The sequence below is a fragment of the Nothobranchius furzeri genome, chromosome 19 (genome assembly GCF_043380555.1).
Source record: "Nothobranchius furzeri strain GRZ-AD chromosome 19, NfurGRZ-RIMD1, whole genome shotgun sequence".
NCBI lineage: Eukaryota > Metazoa > Chordata > Actinopteri > Cyprinodontiformes > Nothobranchiidae > Nothobranchius > Nothobranchius furzeri.
The window spans coordinates 21,330,474-21,352,486 of record NC_091759.1 but is presented as its reverse complement, the minus strand read 5'-3'; the positions used below and the strand labels follow the sequence as shown (position 1 = coordinate 21,352,486).

The window sequence follows — 22,013 nt, the reverse complement described above, 5'->3', positions numbered from 1 at the left end:
GAAGAAAATAGCTAAATCAGCAAATAAGAAAAAGAAAATCAGTTCCGTGGAAAATGGATCAGTTTAAAGGTTGGAATTGTTCTCAGGGCTTTAATTTAAACCAAATCCAAGCAGGAAGCTAGTGTCGCTCACTCCCATATCATTCGAGTCCTCAAAATACGAGCCGGGAACCGCATGCAGAACATTTTTTATAGTGATCTACACTGTAAGAAGGTTTATGTTTAATTAACTTAACCACGTTAGAACAACTGGTTCCACTCCACATAGCTGCTTGGATGTAAAGAGTAACTTACATTGTTTTACGTTAGGGATGCACCGATACGATACTGGTATCGGTATCGGTGCCGATACGATACTGATACCAGTATCGTATCGGTTAAAGTTAACAAATACCAGTAACTGATACCAATGCAGTTGCTTGAAAGTGACTTCACTGTAACTTGTCATTTCTGTTCACCTAATATTTTAGTTTTGTGATCACTTATATTACTTTTTCTCTACCTCACAGTCTTTTCCTATTGAAAACAGAAGAAAATAAAACCTGTATTCCAATTCATTGCATTTTTTGTGTGGTAGAAGTATCTGTATCGGTAATCGGTATTGGCGAGTACTCAGATCCAAGTATCGGTATCGTATCGGTTTGGAAAAAAGTGGTATTGTTGCATCCCTATTTTACGTTACATTAAACAAATTGGTTTAGTGGAACCAGTCGACATAACTGGGTTCATACAACACATCCTTTCTTACAGTGTAGCTTTAGCTCCATATTCTGATGTTTGTTTTACGTTTTTAAGCATGGATTTAGTCCATCTTTGGCCAAATAAAGCTCCAAAGACCAACCTTCACACCGAGCTTTCCCCAATAAGAGAAAACGGGATGAGACTTCCGAGGAGTTCCTAAAACAGAAGTTTTACATTTAACTACTAAAACTAATGAAACAAAGGAGTTTCTCCTCCATAAACATTTGTTCTGATCCGATTTAAGCAGAAAGGCGTTTCTCAGGGAATCGTTTATCTGATTAAACAGATTAGCTGGAGAGATGTCGGATTAAGGTGCAACGAGAATCCAGACGGACCGTTTTAACTCAGAGGAAGCTCCTCCATGTTTGTGGTGTCATCCCCGAGGCAGTTGTAGGGCTAAATAAGCACTTATCAGTAATAAAGCTTTAAAAGTCGGGATTGGAGTTGGGTTCAAAATTCCCCAAAGCCGTCAGCAACAGGAACACAGCAACAGGAACTTAACAGAGCTGGTGCGTGCTCCTTTCAAAGTAAAATGGAAAAAAAAAACGCTCAGATTGAGTTGGTTTATTTATATTAAGGCTAAATTGGTGCTAAAACACAGATTAAGGTCCTTTAGGATCCGGGGAAGGTCAACGACTCGCATCTACTTTTCTTCACATCCATAAGGAAATAAGGCATCGTGGATATTTTTCTATGATTTTGAGGTTTTCTGTATTTGAAAACTTAAAACAGCGGATTTTTGAGTCTTTCCAGAAAAAAAACATTTTAGTTTAGAAACAAGTTTATGTGCTAGAAAATGTTCCACAAACAACAGAATAAAAATGTTACTTTTTGGTTTATATGTGCGTAAAAGCTGGCGTATAATCGTAGAGGAACGGATTTAACCACGACGTAGTGCCTCGTGATTTATTTACATTAAATCCGGATTATTGCAAGACGACTTTTCCAAATGAGGAGCTGGTTTCCAGTTTTACTTGTAAAAGCGACTTCGTTTTATTGCATCTTCCAAGAAATTTCAGGTTCAAGCCTCAGTAGCTCCGCCCACTTCCCCCTGATTAATGCCTGCTTCCTGGTTAGTGAGGAGTGTTAGTCATATCAGGAATCTATTAGGAAACGAAATCCGTTCCGACACCACACCCTCGTTAGGCCACTACGGATGAAGGCACAGCTGAAACGTCACCCACCCTCCCCCCGGTACTCCCGTCCAGGACGACCTCCTCCTCTTCCTCAGGCGTCTATAGGAGGAAGCAGTGCCTCTTCGGTTTGGTGTCTGGAGGCTCTAGAGCTGCCAGGATGGCCTCGTCGAACACGTTCTTCAGTCCTCTCTGTAGGGGAGACACGGGTGAGCTCATTTCTTTGACACAAAGCTAAATCACGTACGTCAGACATGATGAACGGGTGTTGTGTACCTGCGTGAGAGCCGAGCACTCCACATATTTGACGGCTCTGAGATCGCGGGCCAGTTTCTCTCCGCTCTCATAGGCTAGGGGGCGCTGTTTGTTCTTGGCCAGTTTCTCCAAAGTGTTGCCGTCATCTCTCAGATCCACCTGAGTCCCGACCAGCAGGAACGGCGTCCGCTGGCAGTGGTGCTGAATCTCAGGAACCCACTGTAAACAGAAAACACTCGGGGTCAAGGGTGAAACCCGGTTTTCCTCCCAGTTGGTACCTTCTTCATCTAGTTGTGTCCTTTTTCTAAACGTTCTGTAACTTCTATATGCTGTGGACCCTAAGCTGAGTTCTGTTTTCGTGCTCCGCAGCTTTAAGTACATTTTTGCATCAGAACAAGTGATTTGGTGGAGAGCGGTGTGCTACCGCTGCGTTCCTGGGACATTTCTGTGAGGGGGAAGGAGACGGGGACAACGGTTCGGTCCTCTCAGCCGTTGTTTCCATAACAAATTCAGCTCTTCGTGGAATTTGCAAAGGCATCAGCATTTTGCGACTGTTTTGGCAGAGGGATGTCGCTGATTGGTGCAAAAGGGCATCCACAGCCACAGACATGAACTGTCGCACCGTTTTTTTAACTGCGCTCTGAAGAAGATCATTTTCTTTTCCTGTCATTCTGCTTCACCGGCAACTCAAATGCTGGCTGTTAGGTGACGTGTGCCGGTAACATTCAGCAGCATCGGTTAACCACAAGTCCTGCCCAGCGACACCAGGGGGCCTTCCTGAGTACATACCCCAGTTCAGGTAATCGGTAAAAAGTCCTTCCGGTCCAACCGGTGAAACGGAGACACCACCGTACAACAAAGATGCGATAAAATTACCCAGAAGTTCTCACAGTGGAAACCTGGTCATCAGGTGAAAAGCCCCGCCCCCTTTGGAATGCCACAGCTGACAGACTCCTCAGCAGAAATGTTATCTGACGTAATGCTGCCACGATTAGTCGATTCGCCAAACAAATATGGCGACAATAAAAGTAATAATCGACGCCATCTCTTATTTAGTGACGCTTTTTTTTTTTAAATCAGACATCATGGCGAGCCGGCGACGCAGCTCCAAAGTTTGGGAGCATTTTACAAAGATGAAAGAGAATCTGCAAAGTAGAACTCCCACAGGAGCGCAGCGGAAGACCTGAAAAGGAAGCGCGCCGTGGCGGAGGAGGAAGATGGACAGACGCCTCGTTAGCTGCTAACATCAACCGGGAGGTACTTCTACTTATAGCTGTTCAACAACAGCAGCGATAGCCATTTTATTACCTTTAGCACACGTATGGCATGTATTTGCTCTAGCGTTACAAACGCTAACGATTCACCGTATACCGCTACGTTACAGAGTTTGTTACCAAGCCGACAGCATGCACTCCTCGGCAAGCGAACGTCCTGACCGGGGCACTTGAACCACGTTGGTGACGGACGCGAGACCCCGTTGTTTCATAAGCTATCATCTTAGCCACGTTTACATGCGCATATTTAATCGGATTGAATGCCCATTCAGATTGAAAATTCTGCATGTAAACATGTCAATCGGAATATTCTGATCCGATTCGGCCCGATCGGATTGAAATTTCAATCCGATTGAGAGAGGTGGTTTATTCCGTTCTTCATTCCGATTGACGTGCATGTACACAGCCATTCGGATTGTTGGGGTAAAATAATGCCCACTGCGCATGTGTGCAACAGCCAGCGGGCCTCTCCGCTGTCATTTGGACTGCCTGACTTCAAAAATGACGGTGTAATTAACGAGCGGTGGCTTTTAAATCCGACGACAAGCCGTCCCGTTTCAGTAATATTTAATTCAGAACTTGCATTTTGTGGAAGTAAAATAAAAATCTGATTATTGCACAAATCATTCGACAAACATGTTCAAATCTGTACTGGAAATACGCAGGTTTATCGCGGGGGTTGCAGCGCACGGATCCCCGTTTCTGTCAGCTTTGAACGCAGCAGCTTCTGCAGCAGGTGATGGAGACGCGCTTGTAAAGAAGACAGGATAATCTGGGTTTTACAGACCTGATTGGAGTCTGATGTTGGGTAGGAAAACGTCCTCGGTTAAACACTCTGGACGACAGTAAAGTCCGTGTTGGAAACACGTAAACGCAGATGACCTGAGATGCGGTTTGGTAATGATGAACACAGGCTTCTAAAACTTTCTGAACATCTTCTGTTATTTTGTTTGAACAAATTTTTCTCAACAGTTTCAGCTGATCGTCACATGTTATTAATAATAAGCCACAACAGAGCTCAGTAATAAAACATGAGGCTAACCCCCCCCACCCCCGCTCTGTGCCACAGCGCAGCGCAACAGCTGTCAATTCAGACCCGCGGACCAGCTGATCAAGAGGCAGACATAACCCTCCCTTATTTTAATCAACAATAAAATGCAGCAAAGCATATATGTGCAGTTATTCACTGAAGAAAACGTCACTTCTATGAGCTAAATAAAAATATTAAATTGAATAAATAGATCAGGAAAGCAGGAAGAATAGTTATTTCTGTTTTTACATTTTTCTTTTCGTTTCATGGCGTTTGTTTACAATTTTTCTTTCGGCAAAGGCAACTCTGCGCATGCTCAACCTATTTAATCGGATTAAATGCTTGGTGCGTATGTACGCACGGCATGATCGGATCATTTCAGTTCGTGTCCATGTGAACAGAGATTCGGAAATTCCGATCAACCAAGATTTCAATCGGATTGAGGAAATTTGCCACATGAAAACGCAGCTCGTCTTTGTTTTTAGATGGCGCATAACTGATCCCACTGGAACTAATGATGGATATGTTAGAGCAGCTGCATGTGGTGCAATAAGCTATACTGACACGATTAGTCGACTAATCACCAAGAAAACTGGTGATTAGTCCATTATTAAAAGAATGGTTTGTGGCAGCCCTAACCTGAATTTCTAACGGGTCACAGAATGCATTTGGTGTTTGTTACACAACCACAGTTTGACTTTTCTGATTTATTATTTTTCCTGTTTTTCCGCTCCGGCGTTATTCAGAAGGTTCACGGAGCATAAAGCGTTTTAATGAAACCTTTTCTTTGACGTTCTCAAAGGAGGAAGGCGATACGACGGAGAAACAGACGAGGAAGACGTCAGTCTGAGGGTAGCTGAGGGGTCGCAGTCTGTCGTAGTCCTCCTGGCCTGCAGGGGGAGACAAAAACATCAGTTTAATTTAATTCTACTGCAACAAAAAGGAAAATAATAAACGCATCTTCTGGAGCTACAGAACGTAAGATCATGTCGAAGGAATTCTCTGCAAATGTTCATATTTTAAAACCATCTTCTTGAGCCAGTGTGTGCTAAAACGACCATTTAGGGTTAATGAAATGTCAGTCCCCATGCCGCTTGTGACCAGAATACCGGACTTGCAACTTCTGAGTTGCCGGTCCGGTCCCTGATGGTGAGGGGAGCTGTGGAGTGGAGTCTGCTTCCAGCTGTAACGCCATGAAGGAGCTATTCCACCGAAGGTTATCTACCCTCTCTCCACAGATGCCTCTGACACAGAACTAGTCTGCATGAGATGTGGCCTCAAGGTCTCATGAATTTGCTTCTAAACTGCTTCCTTTCCAGCTCAAGAGAAGAATGAAGAAAGGACTCTCTCCTTTTAATAAATCAAAGAACTCTATTTTAATAAAGCTAATCAAACAAAGTGTTAGTCAATAATAAGATGTGACCGACCTGTGAAATCAAAATATTAATTACTTTATTATAATCCTATAGAAAATAATAAGTAATATGACTTTAAATGTTTCCACTAGGACTGATCTCATGTAGCGTTAAGAGACGACACATTGCTTCACTGATCCAATCAGAATCTGCCAGATCTGACGGAGGCGGGGTTTTGGTGGTGTTTGGTAAATCTGTCATCTTTTCATTCGACCATAAACCAAAACATCCGAAGTATAAAACTATGCCCACGCCATCTTTAACGCCAGTTCAAAGCGTTCTAGAGAAGTTGTCAGAGTGGCCGATCCGTAACTTTCCTCTTCAGCCGAAAGAACCAACCACAAGCTGGATAAAATCTGTTGCTGTTCCAACTGCTGCAACGGTTCCTTTCAGAATAAAAGCTGAACCATCACGACCCAGTTCTGGGTCTCGCTAGATGCCGATAAACTGTCGTGACCCGGAAGTATCTCAAGACTGGTCTGGTCGGCGGCCGCGGCTGCTTCTACAGACTTCGGCTCCATAAAGGTCAAGCTGGACCTCTACACCTCCTGATCTAGACGGGGACTTCCGCTAAGGGTACGTAGACCGACAAATGGCGTTGAATGTATCTCCTAACCAAAGCTTAGCGCGAAGACATCACCTTCACTTCCCACCAGAACTAATCGTTTCTTCGGATTTGCTGGTTCTGAGCAACAATCCACACTACACCATTCTGTCTCATTAACCTTAGTTACACCATACATTTAGTGTTTAAGTTAGTCTAGTTTAATTTGTTTAGTAATAAATATTTAAACTTTTAAAACTTGACTCTCTCTTCTGTTGTCTCTGAGTGAATACAAGGTTGTTACATAATCCCTGCAATAAAAAGTTCCAATCTTCTGGTTAAAAGTACCAACAGATCCATAAGGTTGATTTCATATTTACTATGGAATCTTATGCCTTATGGCTCATTAAATAAAATGTAAATTAAACCATTACACAGCTCATTTCCTGCGTATTTTAGATCGTGAACGCAGCTGATTTGTTTGATTTAGTGATGAATCACTCTTCTAGAAACTAATGAAAGCTGAGGGGACATTTCAGAAAGTTAGATTAAGGTGTTAAAAAGACAAACACACAGCGAGGAGATAAGTTTCATCTTTGGTATATCCACAGTGAATTAATAACGGACACTAGGGGGTGCTAAAAGCAACAAAACTGCATAGTATCCCTTTAAAATAAAAGCACAAAGCTGCTTCTCTAAAAAATATCTGTTAAGTTTTGTAGGCAAGCTTCAACGATGAGAATCATCCAGCATAATAAAGTGGGATTAGATTTATTTTCACCTGCAGTGTCAAAGAGTCCGAGGGTGTACGGCTCTCCGCCGATCATCACCGTCACCGCATAGTTGTCAAACACCTGTGGGACACAGAGGGTGAGCAGATCACAACCAAGTAAAGAGGAAGACAGAAAATAAGGAAGGGAAAATGTATTTTCCAATACTTAAAATGCTTAATCATAAGGACTTTAGATTAAATTAGTTCCATTTTGTGTTGTTTTTCAGATTTTAAAACACTAAATATGACTGAAAAGACTTTTCTAACTCCCCACGCCCGGCACACGTCAGGTTCACGCCCCGATGATTACGTCGGTTAAGACAGCTGACTTTAGACCTTCTGACTGTCGCATGACCAGCACCTCTTCCCTTTTTAAACAATGACCCAATTTCAAATCAAAAGGACATTTTATTTCAGATTTCTCTAAACCCAGCCTCTCCCCACAGCCCAGACCCGTTCCAGAAACCGCCGCTTCACTTCATTATTCATGACCCTAGCTGGCGGGGGGTGTAGCCTCGGGTTTACTACCAGGAAACTGGAATACTACCTGATGAATAATGCAGGTTTATTACTCAGGGTCCTTAATGCATGTCATAACTGCAGTCAGCAACACGCGAGTGGTTTTAGTGGTCCGGTCCACGGCAGAAGGAGCAACCCGATGTTCCCGTGAGGTCTCCACAGAACCAGTGTTCTGATTCTTTAGTGTTATGGTGGTTTTAATGTTATCATGAGTACAGTCTGTAACACAGAGCTCTGTTTTTGCCCCACTTTCATTGGTTTTTCATTTACTTTTTACACATTTAGGTTGAAAACATGAATTTAGGAAGAAAAGAAAAAAAAAGACGTGAAACAGTTGAAATGACTCACAGAGCCCTAAAATAAACACGTCTGCCTGAATAATCTTCTAGTCCAAACTCATTTAGAAACCCAGTGCCTCCGCCGCAGATCCTTTGTTATTTTTTACTGCTCTGATTACTCGCCTCATGATTTCCAAAGGGGTGAGAGACTTACGGCTACTTGAATCACAAAGGAGAATCAGCTGTGGGTGGCTTTGAAACGCCTGAAGTCAGACCGTATGGGAGAGGTTTCAGCATCTACTGTAAAGGCTCCGTTATTGTTGTCGTTATCATACGTTCTGTTACTGCAGGGTATCTGCAGGCTTAAGGGAGCCACATTCAAGACTTTTTAAGGACCCGCGGATACCCTGTACTGGAAATAAGCGTGAAACTTTTGAAGCAGCTTAACTGTGAGTTCTCAGTGGTGGGAAATCTCGCTCAGGTGAACGGACATCTCTGGCTTCCCTTCTGGTTTCCTCTCACGCCTTCAGGCTGCAGCAGAGCACGATAACGAGCGGCGTGCTCACGAACACGTCAGCTGACTCCGGCTCTGAACGTGAAAAGAGCAGGAAGTCCCTGTTCCTGCCTCCTGAAACCTACAGACATGAACCTCTAAGTTCCAGATAAGCTTTAAGAAGAACCAACTCAAACGTGTAGCGAGTATCCTGATGTTGAGCTAATCAGTTACGACTGCGACAGATTTCGGATCTGAAATAAAACTATTTAGCGTTTTTGTACAAATAACCAAACATTAAACCGTGTTTGTTACTTAAACTTGTTTTTTGGGGGGAATCGAGGCAGATCAGTGCGTCAGTCAGCTGATATTCTGATAAAGTTGGTCAGTTTATTAATTTGTCTGAATAGTTTTAGTAAATAATCGATTTTAATTTAAATGATAAAATGGCCTGTATTTGATACAGCGCATTCTAGAGTCCTGGAACCCCCCAAGGTGCTTTACAACACGCTTCACCCATCCACACCCTGGTGGTGATTCAAATTAGAGTTTCAGTACACACGATTCTGGGATCAGACATACATACATAGACATAGACACATGACAAGAATTGGTGACTGTGGTCATTCGGAACACGAGTCGCGCTACCTTAATAGATCAAGAGGGTTTATATGAGGATAGAGTCTGGGGGAGGTGAAAAAGGCACTTCAGAGTTACCCTCCACAGGGAGGGCAGCTTTGCTATGCAAAAAAACACCTCAGACAGATATGCACACAGACTTCAGACATTAAAACAACATAAGTGTCCACTAGGTGGGGAGGTAGGTTGGGACTCTCCTCACTTCAGTGCATGCAGCCGCATGTGGCAGCGCTCAACACCTCCGTTTGGACAGGGGAGGGAGATAATGGGTTAGAGAGCACATTGACTCCTAGATACGGTTCCACGACCTTCACCGGTCACAGTCCCGCCCAGGCTGGTATAGGGAGAAAGAGTTTCCATGGCGACGGCAGCATTCCACATTTCTTCTGAGGGGGGAGTTTTCACTTCACCCTCACAGGCTCAAGGGCACCAGATTCAGATAAGAATTGTTTTGGGGACAGACAGAGATAACTTCCTCTCTGCCTTAGTCTTCTGTTGGTCTTCAACCCCTCTGGATCCAGTAATGGCGTAATTAATCAATCTATTCCAATCCGTGCTGATCCGTCCACTCGCTCCTTGATGGAATCCACCTTCTGTGCCAGAGTCTGAATCTCAGCCAAAGTTCCATGCATACGACTCATCTCGACAATTATATGAGTTTGTGCGTTCACAGCGCGGTGTAATCCATCCCTGAGCTCCGGCATTGAGTCAATATTCCTCGAAAGCTCGTTAATTTTCCGGTAAGCCAGATAACCGCTCAGGCCAAACAGCAGGAACCCCGACACCAAAACAACGAATATCCAGACGTCTTCAGAATCCTCTACAGACAGTTGAGAGAGGCAGATCAGGTTCCACTGTTTCCAGGAGTCCATGATATACCCAGCTGGCTCTGTCCCAGAGGGGCATCCGGGAGCCCCTTCTCCCATTCTCATCGTTGAAAAAATGTTGTCAATCGCATTGAGAGACCAACTGACCAGATCCATTTTTAATAATTTCCAGTTTCCAGAAAAAATGCAGAAAGCGCCGCACACACATAGACGAGACAAAGAGCCTTGGGATGAGGAGGGAGGGAGAGGAGAAAAAAGCGTCTGTACTCTCCGAGAGCCGGAGGAAAGTTGAGCTAGATGAGCTACATTGTAGCCACAGCTGCCCTGGGGCTTACTGACAGAGGTGAGGCTGCTGTACACAGACGCCACCGGTCCCTCCGACCACCACCAGCAGGCTAGGTGGGTTAAGTGTCTTGCCCAAGGACACAACAACAGCTAGCAGTTGGTTTTTCAGCTCACTGATTGTCAATAAAAAGCACAAGAAGAAGATAAAGAAGAATTTTACGTTTCCTGTTGGTATCCTGCCAGAGCCTGGAAGTTAAAGTAAGACAGTAATGTCTTTGGAGGTAAAGCAAAAAGCTAAAACAGGAGTGAACATCCGTGCAGCTTGCGCTAGTTTGAGGGAGCTAAATGAGGCTACAAAATCACAGACTGATGGTGACCTGGCTTTGTTGCTACTGGACTTATAAATAATATTTTAGTACAACAGTGTGGATCTTTTTACTTTGTGGCTTATTCAGCATCAGTTAGCTCGTGTTAGCTCATCGTTAGCTCTAGCTACAGCAGGCTGGCCTGGGTTGTTAATTACAGTTGTAATTCTGCTTTTGGCCAGCAGGAGGGGGAAACAGGAAACTTACTTTTGCTTCAGGATTCAACAGTTGGTTAAATTCAGTCTTCAAAAACTGATTCAGGTTCAGAAATGTTGTGCATCCACCATTATTAGTGACAACTTCACAAGTAGATGAGGTGAAAAATGTCCAGATAACGGCCAAAAAAATCAGCCCAAAAAATCGTCAGCACATATCAACCATCGGCTGACCGTGACCTCTAGATATCGGCATCGGTATCAGCGACGGAAAAACCCATGCTGGTCGATCTCTAGATAGGAAGCTTTGACTCTTCATTAGTTTGCTTACCTGTTCCGTTGAATCCGATAAGCTAACTGAACTATTTAAGATTTCATCCAGTGGTCCCGTTTAGTTGGTCATACGGTTTTTCTGGGTGGTTATTTTTGTTATGACTCGGTGACGCAGGAATAAACTGGATTAAATTCATAAAAATAGAAGAGAGGACAGCAGACACAGATAAGTGATGGTAATGTGTTTGGATGGAGCTCAGATTACAAACACTGATGGAAAAAAACAGACTGTGGAAAAGAACCAGTCTGTAGACTTCTTTTCAAAATTCAACTAATGTTTTTTCTGTATTTAGAGGCAAAATCTTATTGGAAAACCCAACAAAGATGTTCCAGTTAAAGCTCGTAAGATATGAAATTTGGTAAAAGGAATGGTTTCTCAGGAGAGACTTCCCCTCTCCTGTTTTCTTATTGGTGTCAGCTGACGAACAGGAAACAGCAACATGGCTAAATGCAGCAACGACACAATGAATCCAGAGAGGAAACGGAAGGTTTGCATCCATTTGCTGTGATGAATCTGTTGACTAAGCTGCAGCTGCTGCGTCTTTTCTCTAGAAGCCAAGAAACAACGGCTGATGTCTGTCACTGATGGGAGACACGGAGACATTAAAAAGTTATTAAAGAAAGCTTTCAGATGATGCTCCAGTGTTGATATGGAGAAACAGGGTTGTTAGCAACAACAGGATAGCTCAGGCAGGAAGAGGATGTTATGTGTGTGTGTGTGTGTGTGTGTGTGTTTAACTTTATAAAAAAAAGTATAGAAAGGTTAAAAACTGGAAAAAGTTCAGAGAAAAGGGACACTCAGGGACAAAAAGAGTCAGTAGCGATGCTAACATTCCCCAAATCCCCGTTTACATGGATGCTAACTGAAATGACCCCATCATGTCGGGAGTTTACATGCACCGAGCATTCAGGTTAAATAGGTTGCGCACGTGCAGAGTTGTCTTTCACAGAAAATAAATTGTAAACAAACTGCATCTTGTCCGCACGTCGTTCCCCTCGCTTTTTATTTTCTTATTCTCTAGCTTTGTCCGTTGGTTTGCGTTTTGTCCCCGTTATGGACGTTCTTCGTAGGGATGGGTACGTTTGACATTTGAATCGATCCGGTACTAATTCCCGGTACCTACGAATCGATACCGGTACTTAACGGTACCAATTTTCGATACTTTTGAGTGTTTAATATTTTTAATTCTCTTTTATAATTAAGTATATATTTTTCTCAATATATAACAATATTTGATAAATATCACGATAAATAACATACAACTGTTTGTATTTTAACATCGTCCTTGTAGTTTTAGAAGCTGATAATTAAACTGAAGCAAACATCTTTACTGTGAACTAAATTTACTGTGTATCTTCATTCCTTTTGCCGTCCTTTTTCATTTGATTTTTCCTACTGGGAAGTTAGAATTTCCGAGGAGAAAGCGAACGCATCATTAGCTGATAACAACGGTGGCAATGGAAGCTAACATACCAAGCTAACGTTATCTTAAACAGTTTATTTAGCTGCTGGAGCAGATTAAAACGATGATGCCTCACACTTAGATCATTGTCACTGGTTTCATCTTCACCCAATCACCCGTCGCATTTAGTAAAGTGAAGCCAAACTTTAGAGCGCGTTCATGTTCTTCTAGTCGGAATTTCGGAGTTCCGAGGAGAAAGCGAACGCACCATTAGTGAAACGGAAGCTAACAAATCAAGCTAACATTATCGTAAACATTTTATTTACCCACTGCAGCTGCTCTGTTTACAACTCGCTCGCAGCGACCCATGACTTAACGCTCTTGCGCATGCGCAGCTGTCTAGGCAAGTTCTCGTTGTGAAGGACGGGTACCGAAACGAGGCACCGTTTCAAATGAAGTGAATCGGTGCTCGGTCGGTACTGTGGAATTCGGTCGGTACCTTAAAAAGTACCGAAATCGGTACCCATCCCTAGTTCTTCGTATTTTCACCTGTATGCTTTTGTTTTTACTGATCGTTTTAACTAAGCTACAAGCTAACCCGCTCCTCCGCTACAGGAGAGCAGGATAACTTAATATTGATCACCCGCTCGCTAGTTAGGGTAACTGTCCTCCAGCTCCTCAGACTTGTCCTGGACGGCTGCAAAGGTGGAAAAACGTCACACTTGAGTCGCACACACGCTCAGTGGGCATTATTTAACTCCAACAATCCAAATGGAAGTGTACATGGACGTCAATCGGAATGATGATCAGACAAAACCACCTCTCTCAAGTGGGACTAAATTTCATTCCGATTGGGCCGTGTCAGATCAGAATATTTTGATTGACATGTTCACGTGAAGAATTTGTGATCTGATGATTGTTCATTCTGATTACTTGTGCGCATGTAAACGTAGCTGATGCTGCTTCTACAATCTACAGGTGGTTCAGAACGCCTGTGCTCGGCTTCTGACCAAGTCCTCCAAACACACCCACATCACCCCGCTTCTCCTCCAGCTTCACTGGCTGCCAGTCAACTTCAGGGTTCATTTCAAGATCCTGGTTCTGGTCTATAGGGCCTTACATGGACAAGTACCATCTTACATTGGTGATCTTCTTAGTCCCTACACCCCCAGCAGGTCCCTGAGGTCCAGTGACCAAAGCCTACTGGACCAAAGGACCAAAGGTGACAGATCATTTGCTGCTGTGGCCCCCAGACTCTGGAACTCTCTCCCCCTGAGCCTGAGATCAGTGGACTCAGTGATCTCCTTTAAAAAGCAGCTGAAGACTCACCTGTTCAAGCTGGCTTTTGTATGACTTTCTTCACCCTCTCTTTATTCTGCTCTCCCCACCTATTCCACCTTCCTCAGGATCCACTGATTTCCCTCTTTCCTGTTCACTCTCTCTCTTTCTTAACATTTTTAATCACAATTGTCTATTTTTTTGCTCATTTTAAATATATTTTTAATCATTTTCTAAATTCTTTTTATATATTTTCACATTTTTTGTTTTTGTGAAGCGCCTCGTGATTTTTATCTTGAGAGGCGCCATAGAAATTATATTTTCTTCTTCTTCTTCTGATCTAACTGTGAGGAGCCAACATTAAACTCCTTGTGTGTTTGCAGCCACAAGGTCACTGAAACTGTAAATCCACTCTAGGGCTGCACAATATATCGTAAATATATCGTTATCGCAATATCAGCATGCACAATATGCATATCGCAAAGAACGGATAAATATCGCGATGAATGGTCAGCTCAAATGTTTGCTACACATGATGCATTCTGTCAGAAGTGTGATTTTTTTTTAACAAATCAAATCGAGCTCTTCACCCATTTGGCCAATCAGGTGGGTTCTCGTAGGTTAGATGCCCGCCCCCAAGGCGGAAGACACTTAATTTTGATGGTTAGCGAACACCTGAGTTAGCTTTGTTCTGCTCTTTTTGCTGATTCAGCTTTTCACGGGATGCACTGATCGCCTTTTCTTGTTCATTTTCGTTTCCCCTTTCCTCACATCTTTTGCTTTTCTCATTTTATTATTTGTAATTTCTTTGTTTTTGATTATTTTTGTTCCTGAGTTAAGTTTTTATTTATGGTAAGTAATATCGTCATCGCAATATTAATCACTGTTATCGCAGATCGCAGGTTTTCCTAATATCGTGCCGCCCTAATCCACTCCTTACTGATGGACGCGACTGCAGGTCAACATTCTAAACAGCACAAACCAAAATGCAGCTTCTGCACGGTGAAAGCGCAGAGTTAGGGCCGATGTGACCTGGAAGTATGCAACGTTCCATCTACAAGGCTATTTCATAGGGAAAATGCTCATTTCCAGATGAAATCAGTGCTGTGGGTCATTCGACAGTTCACTGACTAGTTTTATAAACGTCTGGGTCATCAGGGCCATTTGAAAAAACAATAGAAGAAACTGTGACCATTACTGTAGGGGAACCTTTCTAATCTAATTACACCACAAAGTTTAATTTACCCCTTTTACCAAGAGCACCTGGCTGCAGACCTCCACTGTCAGGCTGCTTCCGGTGGAGGCTCCACTGTCAGGACGGGAAATGCACGGGATACATTACAAAATAAAACAACAAACGTACTTACGCTTGTAACTGATAGGTTTCAGTACAAAATATTACGTAAAATATATCAATTATTTCTCTATAGTTCGTATGTAGTTGTCATTTAACACACGTACGGTTGTAATTTTTCTAAATGAATTAACGAATGGTCGGGGTAGGTTTCAACATAAAACGTTAACATACGCTAACATACTTCTGGTCGTCATATTTCTAAATAAAATCCCGAATGCTGTTTCGGTTGAATCGCTTTCCTCACAAACGCATTCATTTTTTAATATTACGTCTTAGATTATGACAGAATATATCATAATGACCACGTTGTGCAACAGTAAAGGAAAACACAACAACAAAAATGACAAACAAAACCAAGGTTTACTAAATAAATGACAACTATATATGAACTATAGAGAAATAATTGATAGATTTTACGAAATATTAAAAATTAATGCATTTGTGAGGAAAGCGATTCAACCGAAACATCATTCGGGATTTTATTTAGAAATATGACGACCGGAAGTATGCTAGCGTGTGTTAGCGTTTTATGTTGAAACCTACCCCGACCATTCGTTAATTAATTTAGAAAAATTACAACCGTAAGTATGTTAAAGAGCAAGTCACCCCCTACCAGATTCTTACTCAACTCCCACTTCCTGTTTGAAAAATGCAACAAATGCTGTTGCCTAGCAGACCAAGAGGGCGGAGCCACTAACAAATACACACACTCACCACATTGTGACATCATAATGTACCATCTAACATCATAGTGTACCTCCTAGCCAATAGCGATGGCAGATTTAAATTCAAATGCTGTGCAGAGTTTTTACTTGACAACGGCACAACGCTGACAGTTTTAGGCAGAATATTTAAATTTTAACTAAGAAGAACTAAAATGCCGAATTATTGACTACATTTGCCTACAGCACGATCAGACACTCATTTATATAGTTTATCAATAAAAAAAATGTTCATTTGGAGTGACTTGCTCTTCAAATGACAACTACGTACGAACAATAGAGAAATAATTGATAGATTTTACATAATATTTTATATTGAAACCTATCAGTTACGAGCGTAAGTACGTCTGCCGTTTTATTTTGTAAGGTATCCCGTGCATTTCCTGTCCTGACAGTGGAGGTCTGCAGCCAGGTGCTTCCCCTTTTTACTCACACCAACACCTCTCAAAGCGTTCTCAATGTTCTCTCTGACTCGGACACCAAACTGAGGCTTACACACACCCACGACAATTATTAAAGTGTTTTAGAGGAAATTTGACAAACACATTTTTTGTTTGATTAAAAACTCCGGCACCACCACGCAAAAAGCTCTGCTGCTAATGAAGAACGTGGTAAAACTTTTACATTTAGCATTGAGACCTGCAGATTGAAAACAATCCTATTGAATCAACTGAATAGCTGAAGGATTATAATATCGTCAGAGATCAGACATGAACTATTATTTATACTTGGTGCAGATTTAGTTATTCAGTTGATGAAAAAGATCTTTAGTCAGATGTTTGAAAAGCTTTAGTAATGTGGTGTCTTTCTTTCAGTTTCTTTCTAAGTGTTTCACTAGCAAGGATTGTTTTTGGTTTATTCATTCCAACATTGTAAACAAAAGTCACTTCCTGCGTGACAGGAAGAAGCTAAAAAAACGCTGCTGCTAAATGTGACTTTAGTGCCCTTTTCAATCACCTCACAGTCTGAAACTTCATTTGTTTTGGGTGTTTTTACTCACGGTGGGGACGTATTCTGAGGGAAACTTGTTGGTGGTGTAAGAGATGAGCAGGCAGGTCTTCCCCACCGCACCGTCACCCACCACCACACACTTTATGGTCTGCATCTGCGAAGGAAACACGAAATTAGGTGGCTCTTACCCAAAACTCATCCCTAAATGAGTTAAAGCAGCTAAAGAAAGAGCATGGTGATGACATAAGCACATAATAATGGAGTTAATGGCTGCCAAAGAAATCTCCTGCCATTCCCATCCTTTTCAGACAAGTTTTAGCAAGACGGAAACAAATCTGAGCCCCAACGAAGCACCGTGAGCAGGAATTGTTTAGGAAACAAGTCGATTACTGTTTGTACCTAGACAGAGCAGTTAGCATACCCAGGCTGCTGCCTTGTTAGGAGGCACAACAGCAGAGAGGTATGGCTGGTCTCTCCATAACTGGCTCTTTGTTTGGGCCAATTGGCTGCAGCAGCATTCGGCTGAACTCTGATGAGTCAGGGACAAGGTCACGGCTGCAGGTTGGTTATGACAGGAAAACATTCCTCGGTAGCAATTCACGCGGAAACAATCCGGAACGATTAGCAACAAGCGTGCCTTTCCAATGCACCCTTTGTTTCTGGAACACACACTTACCTGCAATATCAAGTCGGTCCTGTTTGGCAATCAGCAGCGTTCATAACTCGAGATAAATGATAAGTGATGCAGACATATTTTTTTCCACTGTCAAATTAAATCAGTTTCACGTTCAAACTGCACTAATATTCTCCAACTTTACATTTTATTGGTTGGGATGTAAAAATGTAAACATTTATTTCAGACTTAATAAAATAATGAGACACAAAAAAATTAGAATTAGAACTAGAGGGTAAAAACAAGCTCAGAAGAATCGCTAAAACGGATTTCAAAGATAAATGTGCAAAACCTTTCCTAATTTTTTAAATGGACTGAAATCTACGCAGATGACATACAAACCACAGACACGACTCGGTTATTTCACCATTATGCTATTTTGTCACACAACTGCAATAAGAACTAAGTGTTGTTCTTGATGAAATAACATTTAGGCAACTGAATGTTGATGGTAATCAAAATCAACGCAAAGATCCACACAAGTGTAAAAAGGAACGAATGAGAACATTTTCCAGGCAATTCATAAGTTGTAAGTTTTTTGTATCTTAAACTAGTCAATGGCCGTTGAATTTGTTCTTTTGAGCTCTGAAAGCTAATAATTTATTACATCATTATAAAACACACAAAATAACCTAAACATAACACTCGAAATTAATTGATGTCTAACCCAAATCAACTCAAACTACAATTATAGTTAGAAACATGTCAGATTTTACGTATTCATTATTGACAGAACTAATCAATCAGAAAATATTAACAATCGACCTCAGTATGTTTTATTTCTATACAAACGTTTCTGAGATTTAAGTATTTCACTTTTCATTTAGTTTCTTTCAGATTTTTCTTATTCTTAGCCACTTCCGCGTCGAAACCCTTTTTAAAGGGACTTATCCCAGACCAGCCCGACTAATGACGTTAGAAAAGGTTATCCAAACGTAAAGTTATTAAGAGCTGATAGACGTTTAATTGTTTCTTTACCTAAAGCCAATAGCTGATTTAAAAACGCCAGTCTGATCGAAAGCCAAACCTCTAAAAGTCAAACTAGTTGTTTAAAATGTTTTTAAAAATTTAAATAAGCAAAACAAATTTAACAGATTTGTTTAATTTAGTCAAAAAAATAAAAGCTGATCCGGTTCATTGAAGAAAATAAATATTAAAACAAAAACTTAAGACTCACCGGTAACTTTTTGGGCAGATTTACGAACGCTGCTAGCTTAAAGTTAGCTAAAGGATACAGTTTGTTTGGACAGCTGTTAGCAGGTATAATTATATATATCCACACACTAACAGCGTAAACAATGACTAAATAAAGTGTTACGATAGAATACAAGGTTCTTTTTCAGTTTTTATTTCTGTATTTATCGTGGTAATGTGCCGATAATGAAGCTGGTAGCTCCTACCTTTCTGCCCTCAGTTGTCGTAATGTGGTGGCGCATTCAGGTTCTTCCCGTAAATTCCCCTTTCCTCCGTGACCGGAAGTCGAAGGAATGAATTGAGTTACGTTCATGTACACTTGGAATTAGGACCTGGCTGCAGACTGCAGCCAGATGTTCGTATTTATGTCACACGAGTCTGGACTCCAGTCAAACAAAGCTGGTTTTATTTGAGTTTAGAAGTTTTATAGATGTTTGAATGATTCATAAAATTGTGTTAGCTCAAGTTTAGTGTCTGGACACAAATAGATAATTCATTAAAGCTGTTTGCAATCAAAGTAAAGAAAAGAAATAGTCCAGAATAAAAAAAAAGAGCTTGAATTTTCACACACAAAAGGGGTTATTATGCTACTTGCTCCAAGTAAATTTTCACTCCAAATCCACTGGAAATGAAATAATATTTTTCTACATATAAAGAGAAAAGTGCTGTAAACATTTCTGTGTGCTTTTGGGAATCCATTTAATTTTAGTACATTGTTATTTGACACAGTGGTACTAACCAGCAAGTTAGTTTTATAACTAAGTTAGAAAAGTTTTTATTAGAAGCCAAATAAACACCTTCTCTATTTAGATGATAAACAACAAACATCTTGGGGTCTCTTCGAGTTATTTTTTTACCTTATAGCGCACTAAATCATGCACTAAACCTATTGGCTAGAAGATTAAGGGCATGTTTGACCCCATCATTACCATAGCTCTGCATCGTTTTGAACAAGAGCAAAGATCAATAATGATATTACATTTTAATTTAATTCTGAGGAATTGAAAAAAGTGTCACACTGAGAAATAAAATTTTACTTTTAAAGGTCAAGTTGATTGCATGGGTAGAAATGGCTGCAGACCACAGATGCTGTGGTGTTCCAAAGCGACATGTGGGTGTTTTGGATGAGAATGTAACCCAAACCAGAAATAGAAAATACGTTTCAATAAAACATTCCCTCAGAGCTGCTTTCTGTGGGATGAATGTGCGTGTTTGGCTGTCCTGGCCATCAGTCAGAGCTGCAGGCAGAGGGCGAACTTGCTGACGGGAAGGCCAGTCGACCTTCTGCGTAACGCAGCAGAAAATAAGATCATTACAATGCAGGTCACTTCTCTAGAAGCCTATCACACTGCAAGGCTTTTCTTTTTGTGTATATCTTCACAATAATGTGATCACACACTCTGATTTCATCATTTTTCTCCCTCGTCTCCCTATTTTTAAATTCTTTGCGTCTCCCTCCATGTGTCTCTATCAGCTGAGGCCGACCGAGACAGTGGATGTCAAGGACGTCGTGCTGCTTGTCTCCCAAAGATAATCCCATTAAACTCAAGAAATTTAATTATAGATTATCTCACACACTCACACACACACAGTCGTGCCAGCACATAAGCCCATTTAAAGACATGCACGCATGTGGACTTACACACCTGCCTGCACACACAAACAAGTACAAAGATGCATGAATATAACACCCATGGAGGCGCACACACACACACACACACACTCACTCCTTTGCCCTGTCAGTGTGTATCAGTGTCACCCTGCAGGCCACATTTCCAGTGCCACCATGCAGCAAGGACACAGCCAGCGTCAGTCTGCAGGGAAACAAACCAGTAAACGATAAAACTTTTGAACAACTTTTAGTTCAATTTCATCACCTTTCGTCTCATGTGCTGCAAACAGGAAGAGGGGTTGCCTTTCTGTACTTTATTTTACAAGTTTTGAACAAATTTGGCAACTCCTGCAGACGGTTTCTCTCACAAAGACCTCTGATAAGATAAATCCCTGTTTGGTAAATCATAATGAAGCTCCTGCGTGTTTAAAATGATAATTTCAGATTTTTTTTTCTGTATGAAAGTTATAAAAATGTAAGATAGGTTTCTGAAAAGCCTCAGTTGGGAGAAATGAAGAGGATTGGTGCGCTCAAATAGTTGAGACACAAGTCATGAACAAAGTGTCATGACCCTTTAGCTGACTGGTCAACCATTTTGTAGAGCCCCTTTTAAGGTGTGGAACACAGAGAAAAACATTTTTGATAATATTTCTGATCATAATCGAAGTAATCAGAGTGTTTCTTGCAGGCTGAACATGAAAATAGTCTCCTACACCTAGGGATGGGTACCGAATTCGGTACTTTTTAAGGTACTGACCGAATTCCACAGTACCGACCGAGCACCGATTCACTTCATTTGAAACGGTGCCTCGTTTCGGTACCCGTCCTTCACAACGAGAACTTGCCTAGACAGCTGCACATGCGCAAGAGCGTTAAGTCATGGGTCGCTGCGAGCGAGTTGTAAACAGAGCAGCTGCAGTGGGTAAATAAAATGTTTACGATAATGTTAGCTTGATTTGTTAGCTTCCGTTTCACTAATGGTGCGTTCGCTTTCTCCTCGGAACTCCGAAATTCCGACTAGAAGAACATGAACGCGCTCTAAAGTTTGGCTTCACTTTACTAAATGCGACGGGTGATTGGGTGAAGATGAAACCAGTGACAACGATCTAAGTGTGAGGCATCATCGTTTTAATCTGCTCCAGCAGCTAAATAAACTGTTTAAGATAACGTTAGCTTGATATGTTAGCTTCCATTGCCACCGCTGTTATCAGCTAATGGTGCGTTTGCTTTCTCCTCGGAAATTCTAACTTCCCAGTAGGAAAAATGAAAAAAGACGGCAAAAGGAATGAAGATACACAGTAAATTTAGTTCACAGTAAAGATGTTTGCTTCAGTTTAATTATCAGCTTATAAAACTACAAGGACGATGTTAAAATACAAACAGTTGTATGTTATTTATCGTGATATTTATCAAATATGGTTATATATTGAGAAAAATATATACTTAATTATAAAAGAGAATTAAAAATATTAAACACTCAAAAGTATCGAAAATTGGTACCGTTAAGTATCCGTATCGATTCGTAGGTACCGGGAATTAGTACCGGATCGATTCAAATGTCAAAAGTACCCATCCCTACCTACACCTATATCCTGCATTAGCTTCTGATAGAACACAGACGATGAAACTCTAGGATTAGAACATCCTGACAGATCTACGTCACCCTGTCACTTCACATTCATGGACTCACCCAGCCTGGCCTGCCAGACTCACCCTCTGTCTACACAGAGGACGAGTCTGGATACTCAGAGGCGGAGCGCACCATG

General features: G+C 41.5%; 1 protein-coding gene across 2 annotated transcripts; it reads right to left on the bottom strand.

The window, feature by feature from the left end:
- Positions 1 to 645: 645 nt before the first annotated feature.
- Positions 646 to 18,936, bottom strand: LOC107394771 (cell division control protein 42 homolog). Of its 2 annotated transcripts, none has more exons than XM_015973862.3 (6): positions 18,842 to 18,936; positions 16,818 to 16,922; positions 7,173 to 7,245; positions 5,213 to 5,322; positions 2,150 to 2,347; positions 646 to 2,065 (listed from the first exon to the last, which is right to left on the bottom strand). In XM_015973862.3, the coding sequence occupies exons 1-6, from the start codon at positions 18,875 to 18,877 to the stop codon at positions 1,976 to 1,978; spliced, it is 612 nt and encodes a 203-aa protein (XP_015829348.1). In that variant the 5' UTR covers positions 18,878 to 18,936; the 3' UTR covers positions 646 to 1,975. The 2 variants fall into 2 exon arrangements, with proteins under 2 accessions (XP_015829348.1, XP_054601277.1); XM_054745302.2 differs by lacking the exon at positions 18,842 to 18,936 and adding an exon at positions 18,619 to 18,790.
- Between the last annotated feature and the right edge of the window lie 3,077 nt (positions 18,937 to 22,013).

Bases quoted from the DNA above. Each gene is read 5' to 3' on its own strand.
- LOC107394771 (XM_015973862.3), bottom strand. From the start codon at position 18,877: ATGCGCCACCACATTACGACAACTGAGGGCAGAAAG. The intron at 5,323-7,172 runs GTGAAAATAAAT...CTCCCCCTGCAG, and splicing joins CGGACTCTTTGACACTGCAG to GCCAGGAGGACTACGACAGA. The intron at 2,066-2,149 runs GTACACAACACC...TCTCCCCTACAG, and splicing joins AGTGCTCGGCTCTCACGCAG to AGAGGACTGAAGAACGTGTT.